The 20,824-nt window shown below is 38.7% G+C and overlaps 1 protein-coding gene across 1 annotated transcript in view; it reads left to right on the forward strand.

The window, feature by feature from the left end:
• bean1 (brain expressed, associated with NEDD4, 1) overlaps positions 1–20,824 on the forward strand; it is a 56,350-nt gene continuing 35,526 nt past the window's right edge. The window contains exons 1-2 of the mRNA XM_085296209.1: positions 1–625; positions 7,874–7,993. Coding sequence (XP_085152335.1) covers positions 7,969–7,993 — 25 coding nt within the window. The 5' untranslated portion in view covers positions 1–625; positions 7,874–7,968. The remainder of the gene's footprint in view (positions 626–7,873; positions 7,994–20,824) is intronic.

Below are 20,824 nucleotides of genomic sequence, written 5' to 3' on the forward strand. Positions count from 1 at the left end.
GCATATGCCTGCCCTGGATGATGCGCTTCTCTTCCCAGGCATGACACACTTACTTGGCTGCAGAGCCACGGGACAGAAACACGACGAGGAAGCAAGAGGACAGAGGCAGGCGAGGGAGGTGAGGATGCGGGTAAGAAAAGCGCGACAGATGACGATGATGATGGCGAGGACGGGGATGAAGATGAGAGTGATGATGCTATCGACGAAGGAATGGTCGTAGAAGAAGCGGAAGAAGAAGAACGGAAAATAAAGCTCTGCGGGATCGGAGGATAGTAACAGTGGTGATGCTGATCGTGAGGCAGTTTGGATTGTGAGTACGGGACCGCAGAGGCGAGGATGCTCGGACGCTCGGAGCACCTGCTCGCTCAGTTTTGATCATTGTGCAGGGTAAAACCTCCGGTATCACCGAGAGTTTAACGAAGCGCTATTCTGAGGAGGTGGGCCAAGTCCCAGGAGAGAGAGAGAGAGAGAGAGAGAGAGAGAGAGAGAGAGAGAGCTCTCCGAGGACCTTTGGACTGAGTGCCGGTGATCCAGCAGGGATGTTGTTGTTCTGTTGTCAGTGATGTGAGGCGACATTAAGGAGCTGGTGAAAGGAATCCTGGCACATATTCCTACATTTTTGCAGGTAAGCAGCAAATTGCTCTGTATCGCTTTCTGTGTCTCTCTCCTCATCCAAAAACTCTCTCTGTCTCTGGTGATCATATTGCTGCAAACACGTACACCCTTCTATGGAAAGATATAACACTAAATAGGGAGTTACAGGGAGGGGTGGTTGCAGTAAGTTCATGTTGACCTCTTCCTCACAGTATTTTGCCTCCCACAGATTAACATTATGTAATATTCAAGTAGGTGGACAGAGAGGAGATTGACAAGAATCTATAAAGTGTTAGCTGGTGCCATGTAAGTACATTTATTTTATTACTTGCATGCACACTGTACATGCACTCTAGTTAAAAACACATTGTACTAAAGTTACTGCATGCTTGATCATTTAAATTAAAAACATACACACAACATATAATATATCCTACAGCATGACTTGCAAACAAATGCTGTTCATAAATTGTGAAATTAGTGGTTATAGTCTATAAATTGATGTATAGTAACTCTAATAGAATCTCACTGCTTAATTAGTGGCTTTTACTGCTATTTTAAGTAGTTTTGTTAATTATAATTTAAAGTTTTACATGTGGGAGAGGGCTTTTGAACTGTTGAATTAATTGAAAAGTGTCTAAGTATTAATTCATATTGACGAGTTATAACGTGAATATGAACAAATGCTGAATAAATGCATATTGTGAGTAAAATAATATATTTTCACACTCTACATTTATCTAACATCCACCACACTGGCACATTATTGGTGAACTCTGTGACACAGGGGAGAAATAAAAGCGCAAATACAAAAAACACAAATTGTAGGAGGCAATTACATGTAAGGCAAATTTACTGTTGGGTACCACAAACACCGTAGGTCCCTATAGGAGTATTGTAGGCGTGTTGTAGTGATTTTTGGATAGGCTCATCTCTATCTCGCTTGCTCAGCTTTCCTCCCAGGCTTTCCTCCCACACACTTTAACTCCTTTGTTTCAGCAGTGGAGTACAGTAGCCTTACAACCCTGCAGTTACATTAAAACTAACAAAGAGGAATGCTGCAGTCCAATGTCACTTTATCCCTTAGATCAAATACTAGGTTGTGTAACAAATATTCGGGTCTATAAAAGAGGCATAGAAGAAGAAGTACAGATAGCATATAGGTCAACTTTATAAGAGAAATCAAAATAGCAAAAAATAAATGCTTATCAACTAGAGAATACAAAAAACATAAAATTCCCCAGACATGGTAAAAGTGTAGTTAGCTATGTCCTTGTGTTAAAAGACGTATTTCCAGTTTTATTATGTGTGACATTTTCGGTGACATGTGGGTTGACGGTTTGATCAAAAGAGACTTGCTGTGTCAGGGCTGCAGGCACTTCTTAGTGCTCAGAGTCCCCAGAGAATATTAAAGCTCTGCCATGGGTTATCTAAGTGGTGCCTGTCTCCACTCAGCTATGAAGGTCAATGCTGCAAAAAGCCCTTTGACTTTACTCTGACACATACACTGTAACTTGGAGTAAACACTGGTATTGAGAGATTTCTTAAAAATTTATTTATACGTTTTTTTAAACTTATGACATCTCATGTTTGGTATCGTTGTGCAGTGACCTTTCAGGTTAAATAGTTCAGTGTAAATGTGCCTGGAGGTGCAAATAGAACAAAGGAAGAACATGTGTTAACTTTAGGAAATTGATGTTTGCATGTTTGAATCCAAAGATTTAATGAGGATGTGGAAAAATGACAGAGCCTTGCAATTATCATAAACCCCACCAATCTCTCTTTAATGAAGCAAAATATTATTTGTTAGTTGTGTGCACAACAATTTTACAGTGTCTTTCACAGTGGAATTAGATCAATTGATGCTCTTTATCTGCTTTCTATGCTACAAATTACATAACTAATGTCACCATATGTCTTTAAAAATGTGATACATGTGGTAGCGTTGTATGTGATGTATTATTAAGACAACTTAGTGATTTTCCACAGAGGGGATCCTTTAATGCAGTAACAGGGTTAACGTAGATTAAGTGACAACCTTGAAACAAGCGATGAACACTGAGCTCCACGGGGACTGAACTTCCGATCCCCTCACTGTGGGGTTCAGTTCTGTGACCCACCCGTCACAGGAGCTGAACTCCTGGGCTTTAAAGGGTGGCATGGACATTCTAACCAAGGGTCCTGTCTGCCCAGCTCCAATCAGGAGTTGCTCTGAGATTGGTGCCGTACCCAGGACTGACAGGTTGAATGGATGACAGGGCTGTGTGGGCCAAATAGACTGTCAGAGAGAGCTGTGAGGAGATGGATGAGAAGAGGGAGAATGGGACACCGAAAGAACATCAGAGAGAGGGAATACCAGAAAATAGAGCTGAAGAAATGATGGAGTGCTGTTGTGGCTACAGGCAATATCTGATTCCCTCAATTTCTCTTTCTCTAACTGTTCCTGTCCCTCACCCTCACCCCCTTTTCTTTTCCTATCATCGCCTGCTTTTCTCTAATCTATGGGGTATTACAAGCTCTACACAGTGTCTGGAGCTGTTTTGCTACAGAACGAGTGTAGCACCTTAGAAATGTGTGATAGCTACTGTGACAATGGGCCCTACTTTCTGTATAAAACCACCAAAATTGCTTATAAATCGTAAACTATTAGTTTTTAAAATTTAAGAAATAAAATACTGCTAGCAACCAATGAAATGCTAAATGTTTATCAGTCATTGGTTGGTGTATGTTTTATGAATCATGTATTCTCACTCCCAGAACAGAAAATACAGTTATTAAGTCAAAGCTGCCTAAACACAAAGTTCTCTTTAGCATTAAGCCTGTGATGTCCGTGTTGCACCAATACCCAGCCCAGTAAGTCTGGTGTCTAAACCAAACCAGCTAGTAAAGGCACAAATAAACTAAAGTATCAAAAAAATCAAAATGGTAAGTATAACGAGACACAAGCTGCAGGTTTGCTTATCACCATCTTCTAAAATAGTATTGTAATCATTCATTTAAACCACTGACGGTGCATAAATGATGGGTGTAGGTTCTGGGTCTGAAAAGTGACGCAACAGTACAAGCGCCTTTAACGTTCATTCTTTTTATTAAATTATTATTTGCTGACTGAAGTCATAGTGACTATGTCCATCTTTTACATACAGTGTATGGTACCTTTATAATAGCATTTAAATAAAAGAACAGACTCACTATATAGTATTTATTAACAAAGGTTTTAAAAACCACTTTACAATAACCCTGCAGTTCATTACATACAAAATTATTTTTACTATTTAGTTCATATTAACAATTATACATCTATTCATCCATCTCCATCCATATCTTCCAGGTCAGTGTCGCAGAGGACCTGAGACATAGCTTAGCTGTCGTGGAGCCAGAGGCAGGGAACACCACGGATAGAGGGAAACAAACAACCATGCATAGTCAGATTTACAGCCACGAACAATTAAGAATCACTTAATCGAAAAATCATGTCTTTAAACTGTGGGAGGAAGCCTGAGTAATGAGAGAAAACCCAAGCAGGCACACAGAGAATAATATGCAAACTTCACATAGAAGCACTCGAGCCAGTCAGCTGTGAGGCAACAGTCATTTCAATTTACAACTGATAATAATCGTTGTTATTGTTCCAAATGATGTTGATGTTATTATTACTATTATCATTATTATTATTTTTTATTAGTAACCCTATACTGTTATGCATGTAGTATTGCCACACTTTATTGCTTTGGCTGCTTAGAGAGAGAACAGTATTTAGTGTCATCAGTCCGTCTGCATGTTGTCATGTGTTGCAACATATGTGAAGCTCTGGAGAATTGTGGTATAGTAGATGAGTTTCTGTGTTTGATTACAAAATCTAAAGGATATAAATACTATTTCCCACTCTGCTTGTCCAGTTAGAGTTTTCACAAGCCTTTTATCTCCAACAAACTCTCTCTAAGGACATTTACATGGAATGTTGAGAAATTGGCAGTTGTCTTGTGTTGGCAACTACGTAGAGCTCAGCTCTGTGAAGAAATGACATTATTCCTATTTTGAAATTTACAGCTATAAAAACTGAATATCTAGTGCATTTTTTCCTTTTGTGTGCATTCTATTTAATCAGGGGTGTCAGATTCACTTTAGTTCATTGGCCACATAGAGCCAAGTTTGATCCCAAGAGGGCCAGGCCACTGAAACCATTGCATAATAATCCACAAAAAATACCAAAGAAATGAAAAGAAAACACCTAAATCACAATAATGAACAGTCCATCTACAAAACAAATAACAGGCAACTCGAATTGTTTTTGTCTTAAGCAAAATACATGAAATTTCCATAATATCTCAGCAATGTCACTGAAGGTAAATATAACTGTGCCAGCACCAGCTCTCTCTATGCTTTGTGGTCTGGCATGACATTGGTTATGTCACTGTCTGTAAGAAACCAGTTAAAGAAAAAACAAATAGTGAACTAGTAGTAGTTTGTCACAAGTCCTTCTGTGCAGTGTTTTAAAAACACATCCAGCCAGGCTGGACTCTTCAGTGGGCTAAATCTGGCCCATAAAGTGGATTAAATAATCCGGTCCATTTTCCCACTGAAGTAACTTGTGTATAAATATAATGTGTTTGTGTGGGGGTAGTATTTGTTTTTGTCTTTGTAGCTGTTGTGATGTGATGAGCCATTTGCTTTGCTTCTCGTTTGCTTCCCTTGTTTCCCTTTGAAAGCTATATATTTCTGTGTGCTTAGAGCTTTTAAACTTTTACATATAACATTTTATATATGTAATAAAAAATAAAGTGCATCTTCAAAATTTTCACTTTAAAGATGTGCATTGCTGTTGTATCTGTAATAGAGCTTCATGTAAAGTGAATTCAAACATAACTATATACATAAAATTATATTTTGGGGCCAAAGTACTTACATGTTGACAAAAAAACAAAAGTAATCTTTACTTTCTGTTGTCTTAATTTGGTACTGAATAATTTAAAGGATTTATTTCAAAGCACTTTTATGGAAATGCTTGATGGTAGATTGCAAGTTCCTTTCAGCTTTTTGATTTGGGAAATTACAATAAAAAAAGGTATGGATGAATTAAACTTGTAAAATGCAGTAAAAGGACAAAGCATGTGCTGCTTTGTTGTCTTGTTAAAGGCTGACAGCTAACACAAAAATCCAAGCACTGCAGCATCCATCTATTTTCTTCCACTTATCAAATTCAGGGTCACGGGGGGGATGGAGCCTATCCCAGCTGTCATGGAGGAGAGACAGAGTACACCATAGGCAGGTTACCAACATATCACAGGGCTAACAGAAAACCTTCCACAGCTTCACCCAATTTTTAATCGCCAATTAACTTAACGCCCACCTCATTCGACTTGGAAGGAAGCCAGAGGGAGAACACGGAAACACGGATTGGAACCTAGTATCTTCTTCCTGTGAGGTGACAGTGTTAAGCACTGAACCACCATGCTGCCCACAGTGTAACATGTTACTACAAAAAAGGCAAAAAAGCAGACAAAGCTACACTAAACTAAAATCTCCACTTAATTTAATTGAAATTTAGTGTGCTTTATCAGTAGACAGACCCCCCTTAATTTAGTTCACTCATCCCTCTAAGCAGTTCCTCTCTTAGCTTCAGCTCATCCTATTGAATGTTTGTTTGGGATTGAAAGTTCTGCTCTCTCTCTCACACACGCACACACACATAAACATAGTCCAGGACAAGACTGGAGTGAGAACAACTCACTATGTGTGAGAGAGGAGAGATCGTTCCGTCTAGCTGCCAGAGTGTGTTGTCCGTAATATCGGTCTGTGTGTGCAGGGACAGTTATATAATAACAATGCAGAAAGCATCACAGGTTCATGAGTCACAAACACACACACACACACACACACATGCAGGCTCCTAACACTCTCACTGCGAACAGGAAGTGAGGCATTACAATCTTCCACGTGTTCACGATTTATCAGAATCAGAACAAATTGTAGCGTGACATATTATCGCTTTGACTTGACAAAGACAATGTGTTTGACAGCACGGGATGTGTTTACCAAACTCAACTCTGTCTGTAATGACCTTTTCCAATTTCTGTATCTGAATGCGGGATACAGACCTACGTCTCCACTGGTTCACAGCAGCTGTTCATGATTTTTGAGAAGAAAAAAGATGTTCACAATTAAACAAGCCTGTTGGATGTGTAAAAATAGAGATCCTCCTACATCGGATGGCATGCAATTCATCTCCGAGTTCCAAAACAAGAAGCCTGACCCTCAATAATACTTTTCTTGATGAATAAAAGGTTTTAAAAATGGCTGTGTCATTAATGTCAATAGTGAGTCAGTGGAGCGATGTGATGAATAAGAGAAGTCGACATGTAATGAAACGGAGGAAGTGCCTCTATTGATTAATGCAAAATTTATGCCTGAGGTAAAAGCAGCCTAAGCAACACTAATACATTTTCTGAAATGTGAAAAACATTAGCTTAGTTGTGGTGAAAATAAATGGAAAAGTAAATATAACAAAGAAAGCTTCAAGCTGGCATCTTGGTGTTTGTTCCTGAAAATAAATTAGCAATACAAGCCTTTATGAGGAGGAATAAGCATAATCATTTTACAGAGAGACTGCTCTAAAGTTAAGCAAATCAGAGAAAGTTTTATCCACAGGTTTCTTCTTGCTTTCAGATTTTTCAAAGTCGTACTTACAAAAATTATCCTTTTGATGCTAACGTGTTTTCCTGGCATCATTGTTATTTTGCATAGCTGTTGCACAACTACAGTAGAAGAGTTAAAGCCTTCAGTATACAGTATTACAAGTATTAGATCCTTGTAGTAAATTACTAGTATTTGCCTTTATATGTGTGTGTGGTTCAGCTATTGATTGGAACGCTTCAACCCTTTGGCCATGTTCCTGAAAGAGCAATAAAGACACACACACACACATTCAAATGTACACATAGATACACTCAAAGGATGGTGTGGGTGGCCACTTGACTGCCTCACAGACAGACAAATACACCTGCACACACACACAGACACACACACACATGTGGCCTGGGGCTTTCTAAACAGCCAAGCTCGGAGGTTGCAATTCGCACATCACTCTTTGCTACCTCCCTCTTTTCCTCCATCTCTCAGTAAAGCAACACAGCATCTCTCACGTTCTTTCATTTATTTCTCATTGGCCATCCACCCGCCTGCTGTTTGTTTTCTTTCCCTGCCCTCTTTAGGCTCACACCACACATTTTTTTCTCACTAATGTGCTGACCTTCCCATTGTTCTCTGTCTGTCTTTGTAGTTACATGTATAGCAGCACTGTGTCATACAGACCAGTAGAAGTTGGCTTCCTGCCTGCTGAGATGTGCCAATAGGAAACACTTTGAACAGGGGTTCATGCTGATGAAATTGATCTGCTCAGGTAAGGAACAAGTATGACATATTGATATTCAAAAGCCTGTAAATGAACAATTGTAATGTCAAACTGCATCTATGGGACTTCATTCAAAAGGTGAAAATTTATTCTTTTATGGAATATTTTCTAGAAAATGTCTTGTTTAGCATGCAGCTAAAACATAGCCTAACCCAAACCTGGTCACATGCAGTCTGGAGCACAGTGTGTGAAAAAAAACACATATAACATAAATTGTCTTTAACAATGCTATTGATCAGTTTTACTCTAAATTAATCAAGAAAAAGGCAAAAGTTATTATGTCGTGCTGGTACCAGACATAATGAGATTTGTTTTTGTTATTGAGGTAATCCTTTGTTTATTTTTAGTTGGATTACAGGTTGAGCTTTTAAACCCCAGAGAACGAGTTAGACATATTTATAGAAGCTCCCCATCTCAATAAAAGATGAATCGCTGTCTTATGCAACAACTCCTGACCACAATGAAGACAGGATGGAGATGGAAGGACAGAGGAACAGATGGATAGATAGATGGAGAAGCAGATGGATTGCTGGATGCATGGACAGATGCATGACTCTTGCAGATGTGTTTTTTTCTGTCAAGGTTGCCCTTCGAGAAAAGGATCCATCCTTCTTCACTCCTGTAAATTTCTCTAGTTTCCTCTAGAATATGACTCGGTTTCTTTATCAGTTTCTCTTTCCCTCTATTCACCACTCTGTTGCTCACACCTTTAATATCGCCGTCATTCTCTCCTTTTGACTCTCTCCCACTTTCTCGTTCTCCTCTCTGATCTATTATTCACATCCCTCTCTGACTCTTCTCTTTCTCCCTTGACACCTGAAATCTCTCCATCCCCTTCAGGGTGTTTAGGCCTCCACCGACAGTGCTTCCCTCCCAGGAAAAGAAATAGAATGATGAATAAAAGAACAGAGTGAAGAGATAGATAAAAAGCTTTGGTATGGGTGGCTCTATCGATATGCCAAGGTATTTCTTCCAGGCTGAGCTGGTAGCATTCAGACAGAGCTGAAAAGGAGAGCATTTGCAATGTTGCTGCAGTTTTTCAACACAGAACTGTTGCCAAAATTTTTTTTTTCTTTTTTTGCTCATTACTGAAGCGTAGTATCCAGCATTAGTGAGCTTAAATGCAGTATTAACTGCAGTGTTTTTCAATATTTGACCGAATTTCAAAGCATGTTGTGAATTTTTTTCATTGAGCTCTTAGTGTCACTGCATTTGGTTGTTTTGAGGATGACACGTGGCATCAGTTTATCCCTGAGCTTCATTGCAGCTGTGCCCCTGAGAAGGGCATGCATTTCCCAGCTGCCAGTAAAAACATCCACATCTGTCTTCTTTTTCTTGAAGACAGGAAAATGCAGTCAGTGAAGATATTCATGGAGTAAATATATGATTTATTCAGACACTCTTCCGCCTTCAGCATGTCCATAAATTCATTGTGTAGATGTCATAATAAGGTGTTAATGGGTGTATTTTAACCCAAACCAAAACCAAGTACAGAATGAGTACTGAAGCTGAATGCTGACACTCAAACTAATGTTACAACTGAGTGCTTTGGGGCAGGGATAGCTCAGTAGGTAAAGTGGTCGCCCCATGATCGGAAGGTCGGCGGTTCGAATCCACTTAACGGCTACCCTGAGGTACCCCTGAGCAAGGTACCGTCCCTACACACTGCTCCCCGGGCGCCTGCTTAGTGGGCTGCCCACTGCTTCACTGAGTGAATGGGTCAAATGCAGAGAAAAACAAGTAATTTCCCCATGGGGATCAATAAAGTATCCATTATTATTATTATTTAAGTCACTGACTCACTGTCACCAGTCTCCAAAGGTGGAGTTTTGTTGCTATATTAAACTGAACACCAACTCTAACTTCCATTCAATGCAGTAAAACAACCAAATTTCAACTAAGATTAGGTAATAAATGACTCCTTGTAGGAAGAGGATGACACCAAATTGAAAGCAACTGAAAATGGCTATTCAATGAGCTGAAAGTATTCAAAATGATAAATGTTAAGAACATTAACTGCTAATGATCATATAATAAACGGCATCTATTGAAATGTATCATAAGGTATAATAATGAAATAGTTAATGGTCTTGAACTGTAAAGATGTAACAATGTCATAAAGGTTATTTGAACAATTAAGAGAATTTATGTTCTAGTGAACACTTATATTGTCTAAGTATTAAGTGAAAAAGTCTGTGCAGGAGATAAAAGCTAAACATAATCTACATATAAGATCAATGGCATGCGTGTGTGTCAGATGAAGGCAGATCTGAAATAGAATCTTCTTCCGTTCCTCCTCACTGCACACATCGTCTATCCGCGCTTGCCATATCCCTCCACCAAACCATCAATCATCACATTCCCATGCTTTATGGTAATAGGAGGAAAAACTGCATTTAACGGCATTTTACCTTCTACCTCACCTACCTATCTCTCTTTGTCCCTCCATCCATCCATCTGTCTGAGCTCTCATCCAATCCAGACACAGTATGAGGTTGTTTATTTAAATCTATTTAAATGGATATGAGGCGTGGGCATATACAGGGATATTTCACGGCCCGGCAGGTCAGCAAATATCAAAGCTGTTCCAGCTCACTAACCCCTGATCTCAGGGCCCATAGACATTTAGTACATACCACAGGTGGTCAAAGTTATGTCTATAAGTGATTGTGTATGAGAAATAATTATATCTATCTATCTATCTATCTATCTATCTATCTATCTATCTATCTATCTATCTATCTATCTATCTATCTATCTATCTATCTATCACCACCTGAAGAAATGAGCGACAGAAGTGATGAATCATGGCTGAAATTAAAAGGAGTGAAACAACTGCTTCTCTTCTAAGATTAAAAGGCCAAACTGGATGAGGTGTCTTGGAACAGTTTAAAGAATAAGAAAAAACAGAAAGTGCAAGGGAGGGGAGAGGAAGGAGAAGTGAAGGGTAAATGTCTTTGCTAATGTCTTTGGTGCCAATATTGACTAACACTGGCTCCCTCTGACTTTAGTACACTTACTGCATCCTCTTCAGATCGTTAGCTCTGTCATTAGAAAATGGACCTGTTGGCTCAGTTGTTCATTGTCATCACATTGGATGGATGGATGGACGGCTGTACGGACGGATGGCCAGACGGACAGATGGATGGCCAAACATCACATTTTCTTAATGGAAATATGAGCTTCTGAGATTTAAATTCAGTGTCAATGTTCAGTGAGAACTAATTATTTTTTCAAGGCTACTTCCTGACAGGGTGGACTGTGTAACAGTGAAATGTCAATTAACCAAATTTGGAACAGGTGGGACAGTTAAGAAAAAAAAAATCCATCCATTCAACTTTCAGCTTCCATCTTCTGAAAGATAGAGGTAGATAATCAAGACAAACATTAGAATACATTCAAAAATGGTTAACAGTGTCACATGTAAAATTAGCTAGATGTGTAAAGATTACTTAGATAGTCAAAGGCAGAGGATGTTACTCATCTAATTTCTCACAACAGTCAGTTGTATCGATTAATGGAATTAATGATTGGTGGTTCATAATACAATTTCATAGCACACCATCATGTTATGTAACATCTTGATCCATGGAAATGTTAGTATCAGTCTATGACTGAGTCCAGACAGGAAAGGGGGTGCAGGTGCTGTTTTAACACAATTTAAAACATTGCTTTTCATCCCCTCCCTTAAATTTTTTTTATCATCTTATCCCTCTCCACCCTTTTCTGGCTTATATCCCCTGCACAGCACTTCTGACAAAGAAGGAAAAAAGAGAAAGACCTAAAAGGGCAAAGCAACACAAGGATTTACACACTGAAACCCAAAGAGAGAGTGAGACAGCATGTGAGGGGAAAAGGGTCAGGGAAAGAAAGACATCAGTCTTCTAATTCAAAGGGGAGGTGTCTGTCTGAAATGGAATTCTGTGATATGATGTTACAGATTTTTTGGTTTTTTATTTATCAGACTGCTCCAGTTGGCCCTGTGCACTCAGCACTTGCTGGACTTGGTATAATCGTACTTTAGTGACCTGACAGAAAGACAGAAACGCATTTACTGCAATTCAATATAAGTGAAGGATATCAGATACAGTACAAGTTGCGAGAAGCAGACAGATTTAGATGTAATAGATAGTATACAGTTGCAAAAGAAAAAACATTATAGATTTCAACACCATTTCCAAACAACTCCAAGTTGAATTTTCACCTAACCTTATGAGTGTTGTTCGCAGAGGCTAAAAATTGCCCAGCTGGGCATGTGGCCGCCTGTCAAACTCTCAGTGGACACTTCTGAATCTGCTTCTTTCTTTTTAAAATGTCAGAACAATTTCTCAGCTTTTGTCTGTTCAGTCAGGCTTTAAAGGCGATAATGTTGTTATGGAGATAATTGTGTAACAAGAAAGTCATCACAAAACTGTTAAAAAGTCATTTTTTGGAACTCGCAATGATGACCACTTTTTTTCAGTCAACCGAAGAGTTTATTATTGGCAGGTTTCAACAGTGTTACTAATGAAGGTAAAATATCAACTGGAAGTTTTATAACCAAATTCTTACATCAAATTTTCAAATCTACTCTATCAGATAAACTTATCAAATAAAAATAAGAAGAAGAATAAAACATAGATACATTAACTATTATATACATAGTACATTTCTACTCTGATCACATTCAGACATTGACAGAGCTTTATAAGTATTCTCTGCCTATCATGCACAGTTTCAAACTCTGCATGGGGGTTTAATCGGATTGGGAGCAATTTGGGCGATCGGTATGTTGCCCAAGGACACTGACATGTGGACTGGAGGAGCTGGAGATCGAACTACCGACCTTCCAACTGGCTCTGCCTCCTGAGCCACAGCTGTTGTTTTTGACTTCATGGTGTTTTGGCTTTCATACAAGTCATGAAGTCTGATGGATGACTGGTAATATAAGCAGAACAGGAGTTTTAAAAAGTAATTGTTTTAGTCCACGTGACCTGACTTTCTTGCACCTTGTATCTTAGCTGTACTACACGCTTGCTTTAAACAGGTTTTTAGTTTGTAATGTGTTCCTGTTAGAAGAGTTATTTTGAGTCATTTTTGAGTGTGCTACTGAAGCACAAATGCTCCCAAAATGCAATGCACAAAAGAAATGTAGCGTCTTTTCAAGTTAAAAAAAAAAAAGTAAGTTGTAGTGAAACAGTTCCACAAAGTATTCAGTCTTAAAATGTCTCTTTGTTCAGTTTTTATCACCAGCAGCTTTCAAAATCTGAAGTTTCTTTTTCAGTTGGTCTACTTACTAAAGAGGTTTAGTGATGCTGGTGTTCGCCCCAGCATGCATCCCAGGGTGCCTTTTCAGAGACACAGCAGAAATGGATGAAAGCAGACAGTGATGGACACTCTCAAGCGAGTAAGGGTGTACTGCCATCTTGTCAGCTGCTTAGAGTAACAATGTGGAACCACAAGAGAACAGAAGTGGGGTAAGCAGGTGCAGCTGTCACCTCACAGTCAAGTGTGATAGGGTAAGGCACCTGTCACTCAAGAAGAAACAGCCATGCAGAAACTCTAACCAGTTCAACTGAGGTGTTTTGTGTGAAGTGACAGTGCTCTAAAATGTAAAAAGGGTAACAGTAAAATGTTATCCTTTATCCTTTATGCTCAAGGCTTTTTTCCACTTGGCAAAGGGGACTGGAGGTGTTATGTTGTGACTTGTGGAAGGACTCAGCGACAGGAAATTAGTCACTTAATCTACAAATGCATCTGAGCTTCACAATCTCTTGTGAGAAAACACTTTATTTTAGTGAATTTTCCCACAAGACTTTAGTGAAAATGGTCAAGGGTGCACATGGGAACACACAGCAGACAGTATGGTGTGTTTACTGTCTGTGTGTGTGTGTGTGTGTGTGTGTGTGTGTGTGTGTGTGTGTGTGTGTGTGTGTGTGTGTGTGTGTGTGTGTGTACAAGCATGCTATTTTTTGCTGTCTTGATTTACAGTACCAATCATAGCTGGATATAAAGTGCTCCCTGAATTCCTATGGCTCATTTTCCAGTCTGTACTGGCTCCATCCTGCTCACTGAGCAATCATAATTTCCAGTTATTATAAATCAAAACTGGATTTCCAGGGATGACTGACCAATCACAAAAAGTATATACTGCAATCAGTGGTAGGATTTATTCAGTGTTGTGCACACCACTGAGATACCACAGTCTGACTATGTGGTTCATATGTGCATGAAAGAATATTAATACATATTTCTGTTCCTCTGCACATTGACACAACTAGTTCACAGGACACCCCGTAAACCTCCCAGGTCTCTGATGCACCTGCTCATTAAAAACTTTCCCTTCCTGGTTCTTGCCAAATCAACACCGCCAACAGCTGCAAGTACATTTTACTTTGAACTAACTAACTAAGTGGACCAGTGAAGGAATTTGTTTGGAGCCGTGTAAGATCACCTGTCTTATTATGCTTGTGTTCAGCATGATGGCAGCCTATTTGCTTCTACAACCAATGGACACAAATAGTTGGCTATAGTTACCTTGTAACAACCCTTTGAGCACTCACATTTGCATGTTATAACCAATCAGCATGTTCTAGGACTGAAAAATGAAGCCAATGTGAAAGCACCAGAAACCACAGATCCCCACAGACACTTATGTTGAAATCCCTAATTTTAGCTATAAAAACCTGTCGTATGCTTATGGTCCCCAATTCATAACAACTGCAAGTTTTATCAGGTTTAAAGTTCGGTGTGTGTAGCTATAGTTTGTGCTCTAGTTTTGCTTAGTGACATACTAGTATTCTATTAGTCTTTTAGCACCTGCACCCTGACATTAACTAATTCTGCTCTTGTGTCCAAGACAGTAACTTCTATCTCTAAAAACCAACAACATAGCAGGCAAAAAACTAAATTTGAGGGTTATGAAGCCTAGAAACCACTGGCTGATGTCACCATGACTATGACCTTGTTTTCAGAAACTATGTTTGGCTATAATCTGTATTAATTAGCTAATTAAATTATGTTTCGGAGTTTGGATAATCTTTGCTAATTGCCTATCACCAATATAGAGAGTGGCACCAGTCTTACGTCATTAGCATGGAATTGACCTAATTTGACAGCTGTAAGTATTTATTTCCTCCTAGATTAAATAATAGGTAAGCCAGAATACAATAAGAATTAAAAATTCCAATTTGATGCCAAGTGTGAACCTCGGTATGCTTCAGACTCATTCTTCATCATGTAAATGCTAACAAAGCAGATATAGTATTTAGGCTAGTTTGACAATGCTACACTGATAACCTAAATCCTCTGACAGATTATTTTTTACAATTCATGATTGATAATATCATCTAAATTATCTGGTTAGTGTGCCAGCAGTTGTTTATGGAGATAAGCAATCCAAACAAGCGATTAACACAACAATAAAGGATGGTAGCAGATGAATGAATTAGAAAAGAGGTTGATGATTAAATGAGGGGAAAGCAGGAATATGGGCCAGCAGGGTGTGATAATATGTCTCTCTGTCATCTATCTCACATGGGAGGGCGAGAGACAGAGAGCGATTAAGGGGATGTATGATGTATTCTGACCCATATTCTCACACACAGCATGTTTTGTGACCCACATACTACCTCGTCCAATTACACATCTAAATGTTATACTAACATGTGTGTGACTAACTGCTTTCTGTGCGTTATCAAGAATGAACGCACAGTTGTACCTAGAATATGAAGCTTTTAAAGCTGGTTAACCTACATTCTGTTATGTTCTGTGGTTTGCTTTCAAAAGATCCTGGCAGCTCACTTGATAGTGGATAATATATTTTATTTTATTACATTTCAATGTTGCACTTCAGAAGTTTTACATTTATATTACATGATAACATCAGAGAGCAATCTGATCATCTATACTTACCAATGATTGCACAACCTTTCTTGGGAATAGTTGTAGTAGTTGTATAGACCCTAATAAGCATGGCAATAGCTTAATATGAATAGATCACAGGCCCATGGGCAAGTGATTTAAAACATCACTATTCCTCACACTGCAGGAATAAGCCCTGCCGAGTTGTTTGTGCTTGTTTCTTGTTCATAAGACATTGGACATTGGCCTGTTTTACATCTTTGCTGAATCAGCGTTGTGTAGCCAAGTCATCACTCAGTTTATACTACTGTAGTTGTCCATCATCTTGATGACGTTCATCAGGATGACGTGTGTAAAGCTTGCATAAAGCTTTGTGAAAAGAAACAAATCCTCAGTATATGATAAATGAAAAATGCCTTAAACAGGCATCACCCTCATCCATCTTGCTGAGTCGCTTAAAGCATGCATTTATGTTTTTTCTTTTTTACTCTTTTCTTACTTTTACCATTATTTTTCACTTTCTTGCACCTGTGAATACAGACATAACCAGCCAGCCCACAATAAATAAGCTTATACACAGGGGATAGTTATGTAATACAAATAGTTCACCTAATGTACTGCTTTTTAATTATATTGTCCAATCGATCAGAAAAAGCTGAAGTAATGGTGTACTCTATGTAATCTTCAGTATTTATTAATGGCTGTTATGATTTTGTAGTGCTGTATTTTAATACTTTAAACCTTTGAGCAAGGATCACTAAACACGAGGAACAGCCAACCCTGCTTCTAACATAAAATCCACAGTTATATAATTTATGAAAATTATGTTTTAAACCAAGGTCGGCTGAGCATAAGCAGAAAAAAATGACAAATTGTTGAAGTGGAACTCTAATTTGGACACACACTGAAGTATTGTGTTCAGAAATAACAGCATACAGTTTGGTAACATTAGAAAGCTTTACTAACAGCTTCTGTGACCCATGGCTGACATTCTGCCCGTGGTATAGTGGATGTACTCCAGGACTCAGCAGCATCACTTTGGATGTAGCAGAAAGTACAACACCCAAACACACTTGACACTCTCATCCAGAGAGAAGAGGAGTGCTTTAGCTTTTCTTTGTGAGGTGTGAAGTTACTCCGAACCCGAAACTAGAAGAAAATATTTCGGCACATGCGAGGCACTTTGCTGTTGTTTTCTTCCAGTGCGAATGTAGGTCCTCCTGTTTTTCCTTCTCCAACTCCTCCTCCATTCCCTGCTCCATTGGTAATGGAACATGATGGTTTAATGGACAATGTTCTCCCTCGTCCAATGCCAGTCTTCCTGGCATTCATTCAATACAACAACAGGAAGGATTAAAGACCGAAAGGGAAGGAGAAGAGCAAGACAGCATTGAAAGAGAGAGGAAGAGAGGAGGTTGAGTGAGAGATGTTCTCTTTGTGCTTCCTGTTGTCCTTTGACCTGGCAGTAGGAAGCTTAAAACTTTTCCAGTCACTGCACAAGTGAAGAGATAACATCTGTCATTTAATGTCATGACTGCAGCACTCACAAATTGACACTGTTTGAAAAAATTCTGTTGCATTTAGAGGATCAACATTTTTTCATAAGACTGTAAATGTTATTATTATTACTACTACTATTATTATTACTATTATTATTATTGTTATTATTATTATTATCTGCAAATTAGTTAAATGAAGGACATTGACAACATAGAACTACCTTTTGTTTTATTTTTTCATTGCAAGCCTCTTTCTTTACTTTCAGTACCTCACAGGTACAGGTTTTTCTTTTTCCTGAATATCCCATATAAAATAGCCATGTTTGGCTTGATTCATTCTGAAAGCAATAGTTTTAGTGTCAAGACTGATCACATGTTAGAAAAGGAGGAAAAATATTGTTTCTGCAAGCAGTGCAATATTTCTGCCACCCAGACAAGTTCACAGACTGGATGTTAACCTGCTGCTTCTGATGCTGAACACAAGTGTTCAGCATCAGAAGCAGCAGGTTAACTTCACAGTGTGACACATAAGCTTTGTGTAAAAATGGCTATTTCATTAGTTATACTTTGCAATTATTGGTTGGGCCCCTTTTGCCTCCAGAAGTACCTTAATTGTTTGTGGCATACATTCAACAAGAGGCTGGAAACATTCCTCAAATATTCTGGTCCATATTGACATGATGGCATCATACAGTTGATTTGCAGATTTCCAACACATCCCAAAGGAGTTCTATTGGATTAAGATCTGCTGACTGGAGGCCATTTGAGTACAGTGAAGTCATTCTCATGTTCAAGAAACCATTCGAGATGGCACAGTGTGTTATCCTGCTGGAAGCAGCCACCTGAAGATTGGTACACTGTGATCATGACGGTATGGGCATGGTTAGCAACACTACTCATGTAAGCTGTGGAGTTTAAATGATGCTCAGTTCATACTAAGAGGACCAAGTGTACCTAAAACATTACACCACAACCAGCAGCCTGAGGAAATGTGAAAGCGGGATGGATCCATGCTTTCACTTTGTTTATGTTGAATTCTGACACTACCATTGAAATTGTCACATCAGAAATTAAGATTCATCGGACATAGCATCATTTTTCCAATGTTTTATTGTCTAACTTAGTGAGCATGTGTAAATTGTACCTTTAGTTTCCTGTTCTTAGCTAACTTGTGTGACTTCTGGTGAGGTCCTGTCCTGTTTTATCCCATTTGCTTCAAGGTTCAAGGTTTTATGAAGTCAGAGTTGCTATTGTGCTCTAGTTGTAACAAGTGGTTATTTGAATTAATTTTGCTATCCTATCCTTTTGCTGAAAGCACTCTGGCTATTCTCCTCTGGCCTCTGACTTTAACAAGACATATTGGCCCATAAAGCCGCTTCTCAATGGGTAATAAGGACGTATTTTCTCTTCTTCAGAACATTCTCTGTATCAGAATCAGAATGCTTTAATAATCCCTAATAAAATTATGTAAACCCTAGAGATGGTTGTTTGCAAATTTCCAGTTTGTGAAATATTCAGAAAAGCCCATCTAGCAGGTCTTCATTCTTAAATACATCATGGCGCTAATTAAATACTTGCATTAACAAGCAGATGTGTAGTTGCGTGAGTGTATGTCACTAGTTTTGGGGGGGTTTTAAGCTTCATGAAATACTTTGGAAGAGTGTCTTACTGAAAGAAACCATCAAAAAAAAAGCTCATAGCCAAAGTAAGAGAGACCCTGAAGGCTTCTACCAAAAACAATTAGGTTGGAAATGTTCCTTATTTTGTAATGATAAACAAATAAATGTAACATTGCATTTGAAAAAAACACCAGCTGAGAGGTTAATTAGTGTCTGTGCTAGCTGATGCAAATCCAGCATGGGTTAGATGCACACAGAGGGGTTTTCAAATACACTCAAATCTCCGCAGTCCCTGCTAAGCATGAAAACTCTGTACAAAGGCGCATTAAATCATGTCAAGACTCTCCCAGCAGTGGTAAGTTAGACATATTGAAGTAAAGTGCCAACTTTCTATTCTTTCTAGTCTTTTTTTAATTAGCTAAACAATAATGTGTGGAGCACAGACACTTTTGGCTTCATGTCAAACAAAACAAATCACCCGACCAGACACTGCCAGCAATTATTTAAAAAATGTGGTTATGAAAAATACAACTAATAGACTAATAAACCCTCAGTAGTCTCCCTTGTATACCTTTAGATACAATAATGAACCCACTACAGAATGTGTCAAAATGTCAGTCATTGTGAAGAAGAAATTTACAAGAATGTGATTGTATCATGTTTAAATGACACCAATGATTCAGTGCCAAGGAAAGAAAAACAATTATAAACATGCTGATTCAGAATATGTGCACAAAGTGACATGTTCTTAGTTTCATTAGCGTCCTGCTGAGCACTAGCTGTTTTAAAGACACAGTCAGGTAACGAGTCAAAGAGAAACCAATTAAAACTAGCTGTGAGGTTGTGAGCTAGCACACACAGGTTCACTGTGCCTTGGCATTAAATCGTTGGAGCTCTACTGAAAAGAAAAAGGCAATTTTTCATCTTTTCAGAGAAAGACTATCCGTAAAGCAAAGGTAAGTAACGTTACCTCAATGTCTTGTGACTGAGAACTACATTAACACCATAATATCCCTCTGTGTGGATGGTGCAGAGAGAGATGTTTCATAATAAAGCAGCAATAAACAGTGGAGGAACTACCTCTTCCTAATAAGTAAACACATGTCTTCATGCTTTCCGGTACCGACACAGTGGATAACCACAGCAATACAGGGAGTGCAGAATTATTAGGCAAGTTGTATTTTTGAGGAATAATTTTATTATTGAACAACAACCATGTTCTCAATGAACCCAAAAAACTCATTAATATCAAAGCTGAATGTTTTAGGAAGTAGTTTTTAGTTTGTTTTTAGTTTTAGCTATTTTAGGGGGATATCTGTGTGTGCAGGTGACTATTACTGTGCATAATTATTAGGCAACTTAACAAAAAACAAATATATACCCATTTCAATTCTTTATTTTTACCAGTGACACCAATATAACATCTCCACATTCACAAATATACATTTCTGACATTCAAAAACAAAACAAAAACAAATCAGCGACCAATATAGCCACCTTTCTTTGCAAGGACACTCAAAAGCCTGCCATCCATGGATTCTGTCAGTGTTTTGATCTGTTCACCATCAACATTGCGTGCAGCAGCAACCACAGCCTCCCAGACACTGTTCAGAGAGGTGTACTGTTTTCCCTCCTTGTAAATCTCACATTTGATGATGGACCACAGGTTCTCAGTGGGGTTCAGATCAGGTGAACAAGGAGGCCATGTCATTAGTTTTTCTTCTTTTATACCCTTTCTTGCCAGCCACTCTGTGGAGTACTTGGACGCATGTGATGGAGCATTGTCCTGCATGAACATCATGTTTTTCTTGAAGGATGCAGACTTCTTCCTGTACCACTGCTTGAAGAAGGTGTCTTCC

This window comes from Mchenga conophoros, linkage group LG13, assembly GCF_057382185.1.
Source record: "Mchenga conophoros isolate Kocher_MC1m ecotype Shallow Benthic linkage group LG13, M_conophoros_male_GT1.1, whole genome shotgun sequence".
NCBI lineage: Eukaryota > Metazoa > Chordata > Actinopteri > Cichliformes > Cichlidae > Mchenga > Mchenga conophoros.